Source organism: Mustela putorius, unplaced genomic scaffold, assembly GCF_011764305.1.
Source record: "Mustela putorius furo isolate JIRA1106 unplaced genomic scaffold, ASM1176430v1.1 tig00003987_pilon_pilon_pilon, whole genome shotgun sequence".
NCBI classification, from domain to species: Eukaryota; Metazoa; Chordata; class Mammalia; order Carnivora; family Mustelidae; genus Mustela; species Mustela putorius.
This window is the reverse complement of record NW_025422126.1, coordinates 5,635,781-5,655,969: the sequence shown is the minus strand read 5'-3', so window position 1 is coordinate 5,655,969 and position 20,189 is coordinate 5,635,781. Positions and strand designations below refer to the sequence as shown.

The 20,189-nt window shown below is 45.2% G+C and overlaps 1 protein-coding gene across 4 annotated transcripts; it reads right to left on the bottom strand.

The window, feature by feature from the left end:
• Positions 1-1,230: 1,230 nt before the first annotated feature.
• Positions 1,231-17,136, bottom strand: NEU3 (neuraminidase 3). 4 transcript variants are annotated; one of them, XM_004768039.3, is made up of 3 exons: positions 16,510-17,136; positions 11,902-12,107; positions 1,231-6,330 (listed from the first exon to the last, which is right to left on the bottom strand). In XM_004768039.3, the coding sequence occupies exons 1-3, from the start codon at positions 16,532-16,534 to the stop codon at positions 5,251-5,253; spliced, it is 1,311 nt and encodes a 436-aa protein (XP_004768096.1). In that variant the 5' UTR covers positions 16,535-17,136; the 3' UTR covers positions 1,231-5,250. The 4 variants fall into 4 exon arrangements, with proteins under 4 accessions (XP_004768096.1, XP_004768095.1, XP_004768098.1 ...); XM_004768038.3 differs by having other exon boundaries at positions 11,896-12,107; positions 16,510-17,132; XM_004768041.3 differs by lacking the exon at positions 11,902-12,107 and having other exon boundaries at positions 16,510-17,128.
• Positions 17,137-20,189: the final 3,053 nt, after the last annotated feature.

Here is a 20,189-nt window from a genome sequence, read left to right as displayed (position 1 = left end):
TTCTGTTTCAGGTAGTGACTCACACACAGGTTGGGGTACCAAGTAACCAAATTTCCCGTGAACATGGATAGTCTTACTCTTTTACCAGCAAGTGTATACACCCAACTCAAACTGGCTTAAGAGGGAAATAAAAATAAAAACATTCTGGCGGGGGGGGGGGGCACCTGGGTGACTCAGTAGGTTAAAGCCTCTGTCTTCAGCTCAGGTCTCGATCCCAGGGTCCTGGAATTGAGCCCTGCATCGGGCTCTCTGCTCAGCAGGGAGCCTGCGTTCTCCTCTCTCTCTACCTGCCTCTCTGCCTGCTTGTGATCTCTGTCAAATAAATAAATAAATCTTAAAAAAAAAAAAAAAGTTTGGGGGATTCTATGTTCCCTTAACAGGGAGAAGCCTAGTAGGGATCATTAGGACTGTTTCTGCGTGGCTGCATTCCTTCAGGCTTCTCCTGCATTCAGGTATTTTCCACCCATGGAGAAGAAGCTGTGGTTCCAGGCCTCCAACCTCCCATGTTAATGCTCCCAGTGGAAATGGTACTTGTCTGAAATGGTACTTTTCTTTGGATCTGCTATTACTAAAGAGCTAGAAGGTGTGGCAGTGGGGACAGCCTGATCAACCCAAACTCTGGAGAGGTCTTAAAAGTCAGAACCCTCAAAACATGTAATAACAGTAACTAACAAAGTTAAATCTATGGCATCAGCTCTTCTGTACTCCATTTTGGTATAAGGGTATCTTTTATAGTCATTGGACTTATTTATGTTTTATGTACTATTTATGGTGTTTGAAATTTCAAAAGGCTCAGTTATACTAAATTTGTAACTGGTATTTCTATTGAAGGCAGTTTAATCAAATTCGTTACTGCTTAAGTATTCAAGAGATTTTCCATGTTTTACCGAATAGGAATTTAAGAAATTGAGCACCAGGGACACCTGGGTGGCTCAGTCGGTTGAGCGTCTGCTTTTGGCTCTGGTAATGATCTCAGGGTACTGGGATCGAGCCCTGTATTAGGCTCCTTGCTCCACGAGGAGCCTGCTTCTCCCTCTCCCTTTGCCTGCTACTCCCTTTGTTTGTCCTCATTTTCTCTCAAGTAAAATCAATCTTAAAAAAAAAAAAATTATGAAGTGCAAGAAAAGGCCTCAAATCCAGTTTTCGAAAGAAGCTGGGTACAAACGAGATGAAAGTATTAGGATGATAATCACCTCACGGTTTGACAACAATGAAACACACAAACAGCAGTCACCAGAATTAAGCTCTTTATTCATCTCCCTTGTTCCCAAGAGTTCTGGTAGTTTCTATAGAACAGAGGGCACTTTAAGCACTTGGGATCACAGAGCAAGACACGCTCAGAACATTGAACCACGGCCTCAGCCCCAGAGTCCTGGAGGAGGGGCAGTTACAGAAATGCCAATCAGGGACAGAGGGGAAATACCACTGACATGAGAACCCATATCGAGGCTTGGCTTTGGGCTTGGGCTGTAATCCTGAGACACCCAGGCAGGACTCAGCTGAAGCCAGAGAAGAGCTCTTTAGGGACTGACCTGGAAGCAGGCCAGCAGGGAGAAGACCCATTTCAGGTACATGGTCAGCGGGTTAGAACACTATCCAACCCGCAGAGGGAGGCAACCTACTCTTGGGGGGCTCGCCCTGGCCCTCTCACTTGGCTCCAGAAGGCCAAGGATCTTTGATTCCTTGATCCATTCAGCAGAGCCTTACTGCTGCCCATTCTGTGCCGGGAGCAGAGGACAGCGAGAGGAATTGGGCACAGTCCTTACCTTCAGGGAATTCCGAACACAACAGAAAAAGCCAATATTTATAAAGAAATTATTGTTAATTCCAGGTAAAAAGGATAGAGAGAGGATTCATACAGACTTGGCCCTCAAGGAATTCACAGCCTAACAGAGGCCCAGAGGGCACAAGACAGACCACAATGATACCCCGCACCCTATGGTAATGAGCAAAGGGGGGCCTCAACTGGGCACTGTGGGAACACAAAAAGGGATGACTTGACACCTACCGCATAACGCAGTAGGGGAAACGCACAGCCTACTGCAGAAGACTGGGGAGGCTGAGCTGGCCGAAGTGGAAGTATTGAAGCCTACTGCCCTGGAGAGGAGGCAGGGCTGCCTCAGGGTGGCCTCTGTGGGTGCCTCAGGTTCCCCAACAGACAGGGCACGATGTCTCCTATCTATGGCTACTGTTGCATGATATCCCAAAGGACAGGACAGGAGGGAAGACTGATGATCAGGAGAAACAGATCCAAGGAAAGCACCCACATAAAAGCCCTGAAATGAATAGCAGGGGCCTAGGAGTGAGGGCTTCGGGAGGTGAGGAGCCTGAGCCAGCTCAGTAGCTTGAAGGGGTGGGAGTGGGTCTGGATACCTATCAGCAGGAGGTGGCCCCTACCTATGCTTTCTTGCTCTCCCAGGGATGCGCCATGTGTGCCGGATGGATCCATTCTAAGGGCCCAGAGACAGGGGAGAAGCACATCGGGGCAAAGGGGCCACAGCCTCTAAACTAGAGGCCTCCAGTCTGCTGTCCTCTTTTCTTCACAGCTGCCATCACCCGCCCTGTCTTTTTCACTCTCCCAAGCTGAAAGGGCTTGGAAGAGGCTTGGTTAGGATACCAGGGTCACGGGATAAGTCCCAGGGCCCTGAAGGCCTTGGGGAATGGGCACAGACAAGTCAGGAATGCCTACAGCTGTCTCTGTTGGTCATCTGGAAGGTGAACAAGCTAGGTCAGCTTCCAGTGACAGGGCCGGGGAGGAACCGGTCTGTAGCCTGAAGCGCTGGCCGGTCGCACAGCTTGGAGTCAGCTGCCCCAGGGCTCCTCCCACACGCATCAGGAGACACCCCCAGTCTGTAGTCATTTCTTCTTCACAGCAACCACCACCTACGCTGCCTCTCCGGCCTAGGTCTCTTATCTGAGCCACATTCTCTTTCTTCCTAAAGGTGCCGGAACTCCTGCCCTGCTGTTTTCTTCATAGCTGCCACTGTCTGCTCTTCCTCTCCAAAATCTTCATCCTGCAGCCAATGCTCTACCCCTGAGCTCTATCCCCATTTAGCCTCATTCTGGATTACCTCTGTCCCCAACCCTCTTTTCTTTCCAATCCTGAATGATGCACACAGGCCCTCCACCTATGAGGAGTTTCACTTCTAATCACTAAGGAGAAGCAAACATAAAGCAAAGGGGAGGGTAATTCAGAGGAGGATAAGACATCTTTTGAGTGCTGGTCCTGGACATCTGTGGTCCACACTGGCATGTGACTGAGGGCCTGTCCCCTACTCCCCTCTTGGATGTTCCCAAGGATGTCTTGCTATTTTCATTCTCTTCCTCCTTTAGACCTTGTTGGAGAAGGAAGCCATCCCTGCTATTCCTATCTATTTGGGGGTACAATGCTCAGGAAAGATCTGCAGAACATGAAGCTGCTATGACTTAGGAGAGGGCTGCCCGTCCCCGGTTCCTCCCTGTACCACCAACTGCCATGCCCTCCACTGCCAGCTTAACAGAGATCTTCTCTGACAATGGGCTTCATACAAAGAAGCAGAGGTCAGTACGCCTTATCTCCCCCAACAACTGAAGGCCCTACATGCCAGACTAAATGAAAAACACCCTTTGGCAGGCAGTGAAGAGCCACAGATGCTTTTCAACCAGGGAATGGCAACAGATAAAGCACCTTATATTACAGACGGGCTCCCAAGAATATTTAGATAACTGTATAAATGAGTGAATGAGTGAGCAGAACAGCATACTGGGTGGATAAATTTGACAAATGGATGAGAGGTTAAGGGAGTTTTATAAAGTCATTCTAAGCCATGGACTTAAGCCATATGCAGGGGAAATTAACTTCTACTTTCATCCTAGAGGACTCTCCCTCTTATGACAGGAGCAACCGCAGCCCCCAGCCTCCTGGGCTATATTCTACAACTAAGACTTCCTCCCTAGGCAATTACTCAGCACCAAATTTGGTTATCTGATACAAGTTGAAGGTATTTCTTCTCCTAAAATAGGCTAAAAAACCAAGTCTTTTGTGATAATTTCTGTTACAGAACAGGCTCCAGGGGAAAGATTCTAAAATAAGAGCAACTCATCTGGTATCATCTGAGACACCCAGCCGTGGTCAATTTCAGCCCCAAACCCATCAGAAAAAGGAACACCCCTACTTCACAAATAGTGATTGTAATAGGTACAAAAAAAAATTGGCTCGATTCAGAGGTCTAGGGTCTAGAGACCTTCCTCATAGTGAAGACCTTCTCCATGAGTAGAGGAGTAGCTAGGCCAGAACAATATTCTGAGAAAAGCAGACGTGGGAGGAACTCAGTGGCCGGCCAAGCCCTGGCAGCTGACTCTAAGCACAATGAAGATGTGACTAAGACAATGACGTCAGGAGCTACCATAACCCCAACTTAAGGCCCAACGTCTATAAACCAGCTGCATCGGTTTTCTTGAATTCTCTCCACTTCTAGCCCCGTGAACTGTGAGTTCTTTGAGGGCAGAGACCATGGGAAGTTCTAGCCAATGCTTTAGAGTCCTAATCTACGACCTTTTCTCCTCAAGAACCTTTCTAGTACATAAACTTCGGGTTCATCTTTCATAAGATTAACACCCTCAGAAACAATAAGTACCATTATCAAGGGCCACTGGCCTTGTGCTTCCTATTTTCTCCCCAGGAAATAAGGGTTCTGGAGGAGGAAGGGAAGATTGAGCAGAGCTGCAAAGCTGGAGAAGGCAGGTGACCTCATGATTCTACTGTTCTGCCCAATTCCTCACACCTGCCCAAGCCTCACACCTGGATGAGGGGTAAGTCACTGGAAAAGCTGAGTCCTCTGACTTCCACTTCAAGATTAGAGTCCTATCAGAGACCCACGCAGCCAGGACCTGTTGATCGTAGAGCCTACTGGCATTTTGCCTTTCCTAAGAATGGAAAGAAGAAAAATCACAGCACCAATCCTCTCATTTTACAGATGGGAACCTGAGGCCCGGAGAGTTCAGGGGACATGTCCAAGGTCCCAAAGCAAGCCAGGGGCACAACCAGGACCACATTATTGTTCCCCAACTCATAGTTATCCCCACTGCAGTAGCTATGGCATAATTTTCCTTTTGCTCTTTGGGGGAGAAGAGAAAAAAAGTGGAGTGCAGAATATGAATTTTGGATTTTCTGTAGACTTCAACCACCTCTGTTAATCTGGCCTCCATTATCCTGGCTGTGGTTGCCTTCTGTGGTTTCCTTTCTATGGAAATTTGGGTCCTAAGCCAATTTTAGCTTTCAGTTGGCTCAGAGCTCCTACCAGGGCTGCAGCAGTCCTCATACATGTGGCTCAGGATCTCTCGGTCTGTAAACAGGCGGAAGACAATCTGCTCACACTCTCGTTTGGTCCCACATTCAAACAAACATCCAAACAAGCCCTCCTTTTCCAAAGCAGCCAAATCGGAGTAGCCACAGGGCCCGCAGTGCAAAATCCAAGGGCGGGACCAGCAGGCAGCCCCCAAGGGGGTCTGGTTGAGGTAGATGCCTAAGTTGACCCTCCGCTTCTTACTGGTTGGGTGTGAGTACAAGAGCCAAGACTCAGAGAGTGGGCCGGCTTCCTGCTCTAGCCTCGGTGAGCTGTCCAGCAGAGGGCTCTGCTGACCGGTAGAAGCATCTTTGCCATTAGGGTCCTGGCACCCTTGAAGGATCTCCATGGGTCGGAAACTCACCACACTGCCTTGGCAGCCATGTGGGGGCTCACAGAGCTGAGGGCTCAGGGCTGGTCTCTGAAAGCATTCACCATGGTTAATGCTGAAAGCCTCTGCCCGGCACCTGTTTGGTGTCCGGGCGCTGCAATACAGCACGGGGTCGCCCGCCCTCCCGGTCACTTCTGCCACTTCACATTCTACGGTTGCCATGGGCTTTATGAGGCTGCCATGGTGCCAGGTGGCCCCCAGGTCATCACTGTAGATCATCAGGGAATGAGGCTTGGCTTTACATGGTAGCCGGAAGCAAAAGAACCAGTAAGGGATGTAGTAGGCATATGCAGGGATGACCAGCCTCCCCGACTGCAGCTGGATCCCATGACCCGGGCCCACAGCAAATGTGGCCCAGCGCTTCACCTCGGTGCCAATAACCTCTTCAGTCAGGTCCCTCACCTCGCTCCACGAACAGCCAGCATCCCGACTGCAGATGAAGCAGAGGCGGGCCGCATTCCTGCCTGACACGACCTGCTGACGCTCAGTGACGTGGCCCCGCACACAGATGAAGAATAGGTACACGCAGCCACTCTTCTGCTCCCACACAGGACAGGGGTTCATGGTCCGATGCCCCGGTAGTGTGGCTTCCATCAACGGCAGCAGGGGTCCCCACTAGACAAGGCAAAGGGAGAGGAGGAGTGAGACTAAGAGGAAGACATGAGGCTCACTGAAAGCATCATTTTTCAGTGATAAAAAGTAACTGGTATTAGAACCTATGAAATCATGTCATATTCACTAATAGTCACTAATTCTCAAATATTACAGGACAATTTATAAAGCTGGGAAGAGGCAACACCAGATAATGTATATGCGGTCCTCTGTCTAGAACACTCTTCCACACTTTGTCTAGATGCCCAATTCACCCTCCAAACTCAAAAGTCACCACCTTCGTAAAGCAGTCTATGAAACTTCCTCCCCCCGTCCCCTTCCAAAAGCAATTGGTAGCTTCCTCTTTGTACATACAGAAGAGTTATAGCACTTATTATATAATAATCATAATTTTTTATGTGACTGACTGACTTCCTTCCTTCCTTCCTTATGAGTCTTTTGAGGACAGAAATCAAATTATTCTAATTTTGTATTTCTTGTACCTAGCACATGATAGGAGCCAAATAAATATTTTTTAAAAGTAAGAAAAAAGGAAGGAAGAGGGGGCAAGAACAAAAAGAAAAGAAAATGAAGAAAAGCAAGCAAGGTGGACAAATAAAGAATTTAGGCAAATAAAGGGAAATTTAAAACAAAGATTTTTTTCCTTCTACTATCCTGGGAAGGCAATTCATAACACTGTCATTAAAAACTCAAGCAAGGAGTCAGAGATGACTAGGTCGAAGCAGACTTTATCACTTTTTGTGAGGCGCTGGGCAATTTACTTAAACTTACTTTACCTCAATTTCTTCCTCAGTTAAATGGAAAATGTAGTAACATGCTCACATAGTAATAACATGCTCACAAAGGAGTTGGTGTAAGGCTAAAATGAGATAATGCCTAACGAGACGTATCACAAAGAAAGGCCTGATTTCCTTAATATACTTTAAAAACTTTATTAGAAATTGGTAAGAGGGGCTCCTGGGTGGCTCAGTCAGTTAAGCCTCTGCCTTCGGCTCAGGTCATGATCCCAGGGTCCTGGGATTGAGCCCCACATTGGGCTCCCCTGCTTCTCGGGAAGCCTGCTCTCCCTCTCCCACTCCCTTGCTTGTGTTCCTGCTCTGTCTCTCTCTGTCAAATAAATAAATAAAAATCTTAAAAAAAAAAAAAAGAAATTGGTAAGAAAATTTCCAGAAACCCAACTAAAATGGGCAAAGAGCAAGATCAGGCAACTCACAGAAAGAGAAAAAAACAATGAAAATATGTTTAACCTCACAGATAAAAGAGAAAAGCAAATTAAAATGATGTCATATTTTTCATCTAATAAACTGGCATATCATGAACACATCATGAACGTTGACACTATTCTGTTGGCAAAAATGTGAAGAAACAGGCACCTTCTTACATGGACCGAAGTGCAAAATGGTTCAGTATTTATGTAGGGTATATCAAAATTCCAGACGCATTTATCCTTTTCCAGCATGCCCAATTCTGGGAATTTATTCTAAAATATCTCTGCTCATCTAATTAAGTATATACAAGATTACTCACTGTGGCATTGCTTGGAACATCAAGATATTCTGCATCCAAATAACCATTAACAGGGGACTGGTTAAATGAACATCCAATGCAAGAGATGAAAAAAGAATAAGGAAGGCTTCTACACATTGAGATAGAAAGATCTCCATAATATATTGTTAAATGAACACAGTACAGGCCAATGTATGTAGTATGCTACTTTTTGCATAAGAAATAAGAAGAAAAATCCATTAACAGAAAACCAGGTAATTTGAACCAAGCTTTCCACTGAGACTAGTGAGGACAGATAAAACCTTAAAGAAAAACATCTGGTTAAAAGCACCAGAGAGGACATAAGACAATGAAAAGTTATAGGCCAAGAACAGAGAGAAGTTCATTCAGACATATTGGCCTGATATTTCAAGTCCCTTTTCCTTTCAGCGTGTCTCTGCTGATTCTCAAAGAGAGAACTGAAAAGCTGAGAAGCTGAACAATTTGTTTGACAGCCATATGGGGCTAGGAGAACAGAAATTTGGGGACCCTGGTAAACCCCCATGCTTTATGACGGAACTTTAAAGAGCTAAATGCACAGAGTAAGGGTGAAACTGATGTAGACCAGTTCTCACGACCACCACTCTAGAAAACTAGATGGCATTATCTACTGAAGTGGAACATACACCTACCCTATGATCCAGTAACACCATTTCTAGACAGAAACCCAACAAAAATGCACATATGCCATAGCAAAAACACGTACAAGAATATTCAGAGCAGCCTGTACGCAACAGTTCAGATAAATCTCAAAAATACTGAACAAAAGAAGACAAACATAAAGAATATAGATTAAAAACAGGCAAAACTGGGGGACCCGGCTGGCTCAGTCAGTAGAGCAAGTGACTGTTGTTGATAGGGTCATGAGTTCAAGCCCCACGTTGAGTGTAACGTCTACTTTAAAAAGCAACAACAAAGACAATCAAAACTAAGCTCTAGAGCTATAAATCAGGATAGTAATTACCTTTGAGAAAGAGAGGGAGGATAAGAAAAGTTTCTGAGGCGCTGGTAATATTCTATGTCTTGAGCTTAAGTGATGAGTCCACAAGTGTTGGCTTTCTCAATTCACAGGGATAACATTCATGTATTGTGCATGGACATTTATGTTTTATGTTTTCTATCTATGTGTTATCACTTCATGTTAAAAAGTTTCAAAGGGGAGCATTAAGAATATATACTCGTATTTCTTTGTTTCTGTAAGAAGCAGCACTAGAAGGGTAGATAAGAAACAATCGTTGACAACCTATAGGAAGTAGGGCAGCAAGAATGGGATATATACCTTTTTATAGCATTTTATATCATATATGCCACATGAATGTATGTGAAATAAAACATTAATTTGTGCATAAGTAAATAAAATCTTTAAAAAAAAATGAACAGCAAACATAATGGCCAACAAGCATAATGAAAAGATAGATACTCAGTATCACTAATAATTAGGGAAATGGAAATCAAAACCACGATGAGATATCACCTCATATCTACTAGGATGACTACTATCAAAAATAAATAATGGGGAGCCTAGGTAGCTCAGTGGGCTAAGCCTCTGCCTTTGGCTCAGGTCATGATCCCAGAGTCCTGGGTTCGAGCCCTGCATCAGGCTCTCTGCTCAGCACGGGAGCCTGTTTCCTCCTCTCTCTCTGCCTCCTGCTCTGCCTACTTGTGATCCCACTCTCTCTCTGTCAAGTAAATAAATAAAATCTTAAATAGAATAAAAAATAAATAATAATAAGTACTGGCAAGAATATGGAGAAATTGGCACCCTGTACAGCCTTGGTGGGAATATAATGTGGTCAAGTCATTGTGGCAAACAGCATGGAGGGTCCTCAAAAAATTAAAAATGGAATCACTACACGACCCAATAATTCCACTTCTAGATATCTACCCAAAAGAATTAAAAGCAGGAGATATGTGCATTCCCACCTTCATAGCAGCATTACTCACAATAACTAAAAGGTGGGGAACACAAATGTCCATCAACAGATGAGTGGGTAAACAAAATTCAGTATACACACACAATGGAATATTGTTCGCCTTAAAAAAGAAAAAAATCCTGTCACATGCTACCACACAAATGAACTTTCAGGACATTATGCTAAGTGAAATAAACTGATCACTGGATGAGTCTACTTAAATGTGTTATCTAAAAACTCATAATAGCAAAGAAGAAAGGTGGTCATTAGGGGCTGGGGGAAGGGGAAATGAGGAGTTGTCCAAAGTGTATAAAGTAGCGGTCATGCATGATGGAAAAGCTCTAGAGATCTGGTGCACGACAGCGTGCCTCTAGTTAGCAATACTGCAACGAACACTTAAAATGGTTAAGATAGAAAATTTTATGTTAGGTGTATTTTACTATAATTAAAAATTGTTTTTAAAAAACAGCAAATGTGAAATGGATTCAGAGGTTTTAGCTGACCGTCTACTTGATGTTAGTCACCCTGTGTTGACTAAAGCAGATGCTTCTTTATATTAAAATTGCTTTAAAGAAAGGATACAAAATGGGATAGCAGCCTCACTGCTGAGCTGGTCAGGCTATCCTTGGAGCCCTAAATTCAGAGTACCATTCTTTGAAAAAGGACACCGACATCCCAGATCAAATCCCAAAGTCAATAATCATGGCTTTCATGGGACAAGAAACCAAATCAAGACTGTGGCCCAACAAGCCACTAAAATGACTAAAGCTGGTGAGCCCCCAAATCAGAAGACCCAGAGGGTATGAACATCAAAGAGCATTCTCTGGAAAAGAGATCTCAGGTTATATATAGATGAGATGTCCCAGAAGACCAATGGGTGATTTGAGAGAAGTATAGTTTGTCTCTCTCCCAAAACAAAAGTTAACAGTTGCCACAGGATCAAGTTCCTCACTTGAGGAGTTGTGTAAGCAGATCCTTTATGGAAGATGACTAATGTTGAGTTCCAACTATGTAACTGCTATTATTAATTACATTTTACAGATGATGAAACAGAGAAGAGTCAAATCCAAGGTCAAACGGCCATTAAATGGTTAGGTCTTGTCTGACTTCAAAGCCAGGGGCTTAACCCCTAACTAAGCTCTAATGTACAGGTCTGTGAATGCGAGACAGCTGGGCAGTGAGGTGATGGGACAGGCATGGTCTGGTAAGAAGTGCTCATATTTCTGTGGGTAGAAAATCAGGGCAGGTTAGGGGGATGAGAGGGCCTATTACAAAGACATCTATGTCTGTTTGTTTGTTTACAAAAGACTCTCAAATTCATTGTCTCATTGATCCACACTTGAGCCAGCTCTGCAGGAGAAAAGACAAATGGGAGTCCTAGAGTCCCAGAGGCAGCAATCACTCTCTTCTAAAAAATTCAGTGAAGATGAGCCCCTTAGAGGTGAGAACTCCAACACCAGCTCTGTTGCTTGGGATGCCTGTGCCTGAGGCAAACCACTTTAATCCCATTTCCGCCTGTACTATGGGGCTGCTGTGCGCCTCACATAGAACATGCAGGAAGATGAGGATCATTTTTTTCCTTACCCCGACCATCTTGCTAGCTGTGGTCTTGAACAAGCTACCTATCTCCTGGAGGACCAGGATCCCTCACCAGAAAACTGGACTAACAGTGCTTACTTCCCCGGGTGACTTATAAGAACAAAAGAGAATGTGAACGAAAAGCATACCGCGTGTCAGTTGAATCTGAATGAACCCTGGAGGCCTCTGGAATCTGAGATGGGAGTTTAAAGCCTGCTTCTGCTGCTTCGTTATAGTTGTGTGACCTTGAACATGTGGGAATGTCTCTGTGCCTCAGTTTCCTTATCTGTAAAATGGGACTGACAACCGTTCCTATGTCACAGAGTAGCTACTGAGGATCCAAAATGGGTCTGGCACACAGATGTACTCAGCAAGTCAGAGCCATTGCTTTTACTGTTTTGGGGGGTTTGTTTTTCCTTCCTTCCACACAGGGCTTTTCCAGAGTGGACAAGAAAGGGCAGAGACCCTCAAGCAGTCTAAGCAATGTGGAGAGAGACTGAGGCTCAGAGCCAGATCTGGGATGAGGAGTCACCTGTACCGAGTGCCCAGTCCTCAACCCTCGCCTCAGCACCAGGTGGAGAGCATCCTCGTCCCTGCTCGTGGAGCGCTTCTCTGCAAAGGCCAGGAAGGTGTGGGTGGGGGGGATGTAGAGCAGGGCTGGGATCCGGTAGGTGACCCCTCTCTTGTCTTCCTGCTGGAACAGAGGGCTGTTGGAGGAGCACGATGTCACTTCTTCCATGACCTCTGTAAGGATAGGAGGCAGCTAAATGTGTGTCCGTCCCCCAAATGCTGCCCTGCATACAAGTTCCGCTCCATCACCCCATTTCTGGAGATCACATACAGGGAGGGAGAGACTTACTCAGATGTTTATTTTTGAATCCAAAGTCACATTCATGGTCTCAAAAGCATACAGCATGGAACAAATCTCCATGGAACATGCTCATGGAACAAATCTATCCTCCAGACTCTACGGAAATCCTACACAGCCTGTGCCCAGTATGTTTCTCCAGAGATTCATGCATATACTTCTGCCAGGCATCCAGGGGTAACACGGGCCTTGACTGTTTCTAATGTCAATTTCTTTGGAGTTCTTAGGCCATTTGGGAAATGTAAATATAAATCCAAATCCACATGTGGAAATGGCTGTGGTTAAGGATTCTCTGGGGAAACTTCCTCCCTCTACTAGAGCCTAGGACATAAGGCAATCTTCTTTATCATCTCTCCATGTCAGCAGTGAGAATCCTTTTTGCCTAGTCCACCCCATCAAAGGATGTGGACTTGCAAAGGACCTAGCCTCATGCAGGGATCTCAGTTCCTGAGAGCCTAACCCATGTCGGCTCATCGTAGCAATCACTGCAACAGCAGGTCTGTTCAAGCCCAAACTACTAGGTAGGGGAGACTAGCAAACATCCAGGGCAGCTGAGCTCGGGTTAAAGAGCTAATTACTCTGGTTTTCAGTTCACTCTTGGTTTCTAGGCCCCTGAGAATTTCTCTTTCCTTGCAATTTCAGCTGTAAGGGACTTTGTTATATTTTATCCACCATGGTACAGGTTAGCTAGCCATTAATGCTGAAATGGAAGTCTCCACACACACTTCTCAAAGAAAATCAGGTACTCTACTTCTCAGAGGCCCAGAACAGGAGTTAAGCCAGACAAAACCAGGCTTAGAATTCTTTTTTCTTTTTCCCCCTCTCTCATCATCTGTCATCCCAGCCTTCTTTTTATAAATCACTTGTAAAAATGGTCAGGCTATAAAAACAAGGCTTTATTCATTTATTTAATAAATATTTTGGGGTGCCCACTCCAAGTCAGGCCATAAGGTAGGTGCTGAGGCGACAGAAAGAAATCAGAAGTCCCTGCTTTCAAGAAATCCGCATCCAAGTGAGGGAAAGAGACATAAATGACAATTACAACGTCATGCGGTGTGTGCCACATGAGAGGTAAACATGAGAGTATGCAAGAAAACGGAAAAAGAGCATCTGTCCAGATCAGGGCAGCCAAGTGAGCTCCCGTCTCATATCCTACACTCTGTGCCTTTCTGGTACATTCTCCTTTCAGATAACCTAGAGCTCACTCCCTCAACTCCTTCAGCTTTGTTCAAATGTCATCTAATGGAGGTGGCTTTCCCTGACAACTGCCATGCTCCTCCCTCTCCCCTCTCTCTGCTCTCTTGGCCATGCCACTAAACCTCCAGATCATACCTGTTTAATACAAACTACAGAAGCCCCATGAAGGGCAGGGATTGGTCTGTTCTATTCTCCGCTACATCTTTATACCCAGGATCATACCTGGTAATTGATAGGCACTTGATGAATGACTGAATGAATGGGCAAGCTGGCTCCTAAAGGGTGGTCAGCCAGTTGGAGGGGGTGAAAGGGCAGAGGGAGTAGATGTAAAAAGCCTATAAAGGACAGAAAACAGAGTGAACTCTGGGGACTATCGGTCAGCGGTAGGACTAGAGTGGAGTGCAAAGGTGGGACTGATCAGGAGAGGCTGGATATCTTATTAAGGTGTTTATCCCACAGAGAGGGGGTCACTCGAGAGTTTTTGGCAGAGGAATGGCATGATCAATTATGCATTTTAGACCAATCTCCCATATAGCCTGTAGGTAATAAACGGAAAGAAAAAGTTGTACTGCTTTTGGCTACAGCTGCCTAGTGTCAATCAAGACAAACTTACCCACAGCATAGGAATGATTCATGTGTTCACTTGTTCCTAACTTAAAAGAAAGAAGAACCATGGCTCATTATCATGAGGGGGACTGGTCTGGGGGCTGGCCTCCAAGGTCCAGAAGAAAAGCCTTTCCTCACTCCAATTCTAGGCACTCAGTAGCAGAATTGAAAAGCAAGTGAGAACTGTCTTCTTCCCACGGTGCTAGAGCACACCCCTTTCTCCTCAATTCAGGCTCTCCTCCACAGAGGATCCGGCTTTTTCTGAGTAAACATCTATCCTGGAGCCAAGCTGTTTTAATGATTAAGAACACAGGATTTGGGGGCACCTGGATGGCTCAGTGGGTTGAGCCTCTGCCTTCAGCTTGGGTCATGATCCCATGGGATCCCTGGGATGGAGCCCCGAATTGGGCTCTCTGCTCAGAGGGGATCCTGCCTCCCCCTCCCTCTCTGCCTGCCTCTCTGCCTACTTGTGATCTCTGTCTGTCAAATAAATAAATAAATAATCTTTTAAAAAATCATATTAAGAACACAGGATTTGGGCAACACTAGGGACTACATGACCTTGGATCTGTTATTTAACTTTCCTAAGGCTTCAGGATCTTCATGTATAAAATTCAGTAAAGTTGCTGAGAGAATTAAATTAATAAGTTAAAGTGACTGTTACAGAGCCCATGACATAGTATGAACTCAATATATGGTGGTTATTATTTTCAGACTGTCAAGCAATACACATTCTACACTTGACCTTTCAACAACACAGCGACCAGGGGTGCTGACCACCCCCACCCTGGCAGTCATAAATTCATGTATAACTTTTGACTCCCCCAAAACTTAACTATGAATATACTACGCTTGACTGGAAGCCTTACCAATAACATAAAGTCAATTAATACATAATTTATATGTTATATGTAATATATACTGTATTCTTATCATGTTAGAGGAAAAAAATCTTAAAATCACAAGTCAGAGAAAATGCATTTATAGTACTCTACTATATCTATGAAAAGAAATGCTTATATAAGTGAGACCATGAAGTTCAAACCTGTGTTGTTCAAGGGTCAACTGCAGTTTTATTCCTTGAAATCCGTGGGTGATGATGATGATAATAGTTAACAACTCTCCTTCTTAAAATCATTGAAATCCCTCTATGTCTCTGGGAAAGATCATAGTTTGAATTCTCATGAGCCAACTCTCTAATTATGAGTTACTACCAACACTGTTCATCGTCAATCAACACATGATTATTAGTTAACATGGAAAGAGAAATTCTCTGGGCGATAAGCATGGAGTGAGGAGATGGGACTAGGATAAAGGAAAGGGAGAGGAAGGGGGAGAGCACCAAAGCAGAAGCACAGCTTGTCAAAGAGGACCTCACTGGCATCCCAGCTACACTTCTGTGTGACCTTGCTTGAGTCACTTAATCTCTCCCGGTCCTGGACTCCTTGTTTGTAAAATGCGGGTAATAGCTACCTAAGATGACCAATATGAAGAACCACTCAAAAGTGCCTTATAAACTTTAAAGCACTACATAAGTAAAAGTATTATAAATTTTGAGGTCTTCACAATTTCACTTATGGCTTTGCTATCCCTATAACAACTGGAATCACTATCATTACTTATTATTTATTAATTTTTATGAATTATGATTATGCTGAACATGATGATAGTGGCTCACACAAACTATATGCTGGAAACGAAGGATAGAGAAGAATCAGATAGAGTTCTGCTTTGGAGTTGGTCATTTTAGCCAAGAACACAAATTATTAATTGCTGCTCCATATGATCACCTATCAATCAAGTCTGCCCTGCTCTCTTAATGGGAAAGAGTACAGTGGGGCCAGGACTTTGAAGTCTGACTTACTTCTGTACCTCTGTTTCCTCACTTGTAAAGGGGACAATGCCACCTATTTCTCGGCACTATAATGAACGATGTAATTCCAAAGACTCCAGTTAATTCTGTGCACCAGGCAGCTTCCAGTGAACCCCAGGAGGAGGACTTCCTAACTCATTTATTTACTCTTCACAGCTCATATTTAAACAGCACCCATCCTTTGTCAGGCCTTTGGAGATCTAGTACTCCAAACCCCTCTCACTGTACACATGGGAAAACTCAGGCCTGCAGTGGGGAACAGCAAACCTGGACCAAGATTCAGGTCCCTTAAGTTCCAGCTGGGGACTCTCCATGATCCCCACACCCCTCTCTAGAAAGAAGGGTTGCCCCAAGCTCAGTTCCCTTTCATCTCTAAATGGTAACTCTAAGGTTTAGGTCTGGCTTCACTGGAAGGAAAACAAAAATAGACCAACCAAGAATACTCTCTGGCTACGTCTGAGATCCTAGTCGATTGCGTGACTCTGACTCAATATTCTCCCCCAGACTGGATTTCCTAAGCCCAGACGGTGCTGCCGAACCTGTCCCCACACTCACAGTGCCCCACTTTTGGGGAATCTCTGCAGTGTCGCCGCCCGGCTCACCTTCGCGGGACCCCGGCTCCTCCATCTCTCCGGGCAGAGCTGGGCGCCGGGCAGCCCTCAGGTCTCGGACACCGAAGCACGGGAGAATGACCCAGGCTAGGGAGACGGAGGTGGGGGGTGGGAGAGGAGAGAGCGAGACTGCGGAGGACTCGGAAGCAAGCCACGAAAACTAAAGAAACAGGGCGACAAAACCCACGGGGAGGCGGGGAGACCGACAGACCCCAGACGCCCCGAAGAGCAGGCCGGGATGCGGGGGCGGGAACGCGCGGAGGCCGCTGACAGCCGGCCGTTGGACCTGCCGTTGGCTCCTCCCCAGACTCAGCCCCGCCCCGTAGGACGGACGCCTCCTCGAGGCCCCGCCCCTCCCCGCCCCCTCTCTGACCATCCGCGGCCGCGCTTTCCGTCTCTCGCCTCTAGCTGAAGCGATATGGAACCTGCCCCTATCTCTCCGGCCACCACCCGCTCCGGCATAGCCCTGAGTTGGTCCAGGCCCTGGGCCTATCGCGGGTCCCACAGGCCGCGGAGCTCCCTGGCTCCGCCCCGCACCCTTCTATTTCCTCCCCCTCCTTCCCTCCCTCCCATCAATCCCCTAGCCCCACGCTCTTATCTATTGGGTCGCCTGTCAGTTGATAGGTATCACCGCCTAAAATTTCCCCGGACAGCCTGAGAGCCAAAAAAAGGTTCCGGCCGCCAAGCGAGGACTCCGCAAAAAGGACGGGAGATCTAGAGCAATGGACACCCGCCCTTAGAAAAATAAAAATTATATAATTTTAAATGTGTGTGCATGATTATATATTGAGTGCGAAAAAAGTATTACAAGCCACTGAATAAAAACCCATGAGTTCATATTGATGTAATTGAATAAATGGAGGAGAGAGGACAGCCCTTTCTACACTAGAATTCCAATTAATCAGTGTAGACTGTGCACAGACTGAATACGATTTATTGTCTGTGCACAGACAATACGATTTATTCTGAACACCTGCTTTTCTTCTGGGAGTCTGGAATTTTGGTACATGCTAGGAGAGGGTGTCCACACACCAGCCCTCAATAAATCTGTGAGTACTGAGTCTCTTAACAGATTCCCTAGACAAAAACAAGGTACACAAGCTGCATTTTCCTTGCTGGGGGGAAAGTGCGCTTAGTGCAACCCCTCAATGAGAGGGAGAAGCATAAGAAATACTACACATGGATTCTTTCAGACTCCGCTTGTGTATTTTTCTCTTATGATCCCATGTGTCCTTACTACATTGCTGTAATAAATCTTAGCTGTGAGTCCAACAATAATGCTGAGTCCTGTGAGTCCTTCTAGCAGGTCTGTGAACCTAGGGCTACTCTTGGGAATCCTTAACCAAATACCATGTATAGTTTTAAAACATATAAAACAATAACATATATTAATGGATGGGCATGAAGAAATTGCATAGGAATAATAAATAGCAAATTCAGGGTAGTAGTTACTTCTGGGAGTGCAGGGAGTAGGACCTCATGAAGGATAAGGACCTGATAAGGATAAGAAGTCCTGATTAAGGGGCGCCTGGGTGGCTCAGCGGGTTAAAGCCTCTGCCTTCAGCTCAGGTCATGATCCCAGGGTCCTGGGATCGAGCCCCGCATCGGGGTCTCTGCTCAGCTGGGAGCCTGCTTCCCTCTCTCTCTCTGCCTGCTTCTCTGCCTACTTGTGATCTCTGTCAAATAAATAAAAATAAAATCTTTTAAAAAAAAAAAAAAGAAGTCCTGATTAAGGACTTCAATTGTATTGATAATTTATCTTAAGGTGGTTCGCTTTATTCTTCTTTAAATCTTATTGTTGAAAATATTTAAGTTTTATTTAAAAAAATTTTTTCTAAATATCTTCGTTTTCAAAGATTGGCTCATAGAAAGTCCTAGGGTTCTTCACCCAGACTTCAAACTCACAATCACTAACTCTGTAGATCATTCAACTAGTCAATTTAAGAAAAATATCTAAAGCTAATGCCAAATTTTTCTCAATTCTTCTTTGACTGGTGGTCTCAGTCTTATGCCTGAAACAGTGAGTAGCAATCGCTATATCTGGAGGGGAAGAGATTTAAACCTTGACTTCCCACTCCTAAACTCAGTAACATTGGCAACTTATTTAACTTCTGTGCCTTAGGTTCCACATCTGTAAAATGGACACATGTGGGACTAGTTCTCATTCATGGCTCAGATCAAACAGGTTTCATTTCCTATATGAGAACCTCTCAGGCTTCCATTTAAGTTAACTCCTCTTCCAGCCCCCACAGCAACTTGTACAGATGACTTCTGATGAATTTTCTACTGGCCGCTGATTAATCTGACAGAAATGGGACCAAATCCCTTCTAATGGTTTCATACAGAATTTATTTAGCATTCTATCAACAGAACTTCAAGCAACAGGATGAGACCAATCTGCAGAATTGGTCAGAACTCGATCAAGGGCCAGAACTCAAATAGCTAGAAAAACGACATCCAAAAAAACCCCAACCATAAGCCATCAAGGTCTGCCTTAGAAATCCGGTGGCATTCTCTAATTCCTGTATTGGCTCTATACCGAGCCTGAGGGATTAATTCAGGTACAGCAGGATATACTTGTGATGGAGACCTACCTTGGCCCACAGAGAAGTTGAGGGCCATTCTATCATCCATAACCACATTGGCCAATGAGCTGAGGTTCCCCTGAATGTCTTCCAGGGCTGAGATGGTATCATTGATGGCTTCAGCTAAAGTCAGGGGCAAATTTCCTATCAACATTTCAGATAAGATGACTCTCAAGATAGGGATAACTTCTTGCAGAATGTGTATATATAAGCCACCCATCCAGAAAGCTCTTCCATATAACCAAAGGTAGCCTAATTTTGGCGCAATCTCCACAGTCATCTCAGGGATACGTGATCCAATGGTGATGCTAATGCTCCTCCCTATGGTGCAAGGCACCATGTTTTCAGGGAGGGGGGCAAGCTAATGCCTGGCTTCCACACAGAAGGTATAGTCCTGAGGGAATATGTGCTACCTGTTTACAGCTGTTGGGGCCCCCCAAGGAGGACTTATATTATTCAGGGAACAGGTTGACAGTGTCACTAATGAGGCCACCGGGGCACCTGGAAGGCTTCAGAGTTCCCCTTAACTTAGAATAATTGAAACCAGTCCTTATTTTTGGAAAGACTGCCTGATGGCAGTTGGCCCAAACTCTCCCACAGGTCCACAGCACCAGCTGTGTGGCATTAGTCCACCCCACAGGAAAACAGAGGAACAACTACTAGAATGGGGATTAGGGAGACATCTACGGGTTGTGACGTGTTTTGCAGGAGAGGTATGGGAGCGGAAACGGCACCTGAAGCTTCTGATAGACTTCTCAGTAGGTTAAATACTAAATTATGGTGAGAGCCATCTAGGAGCAGATGTCAAAGCCAGCAGTCACTCAAGTTTAAGGAGTCTGTGATAGTTTGTGAGAGTTGTACTTGCCCATTTTCCTTTGAGACAAAGGCTCCAAGGGTGACTCTTTTTCCAAATGTCATGATATAGGATCATGTCAAACCAACACGAGAATCCAGGTGCCTGAACCAGAACTGAATGAGAATATTCTAGCCTCCTTTGGCCAGACTGCCACCTGGAAGTCACAGCAACAAGGCAGGCCTGTGAATGTTGTTACGGCAAAGATAACATCACACCTAGCAATAGTCAGG

What these genes read in the sequence shown, in the direction of transcription:
- NEU3 (XM_004768038.3), bottom strand. Translation starts at nt 16,534, where the DNA reads ATGGAGGAGCCGGGGTCCCGCGAAG. An exon ending in GGAGCCGGGGTCCCGCGAAG is followed by an intron (nt 12,108 to 16,509) that starts GTGAGCCGGGCG and finishes CTATCCTTACAG; the next exon opens with AGGTCATGGAAGAAGTGACA. An exon ending in GGACTGGGCACTCGGTACAG is followed by an intron (nt 6,331 to 11,895) that starts GTGACTCCTCAT and finishes TGCCTTGTCTAG; the next exon opens with TGGGGACCCCTGCTGCCGTT.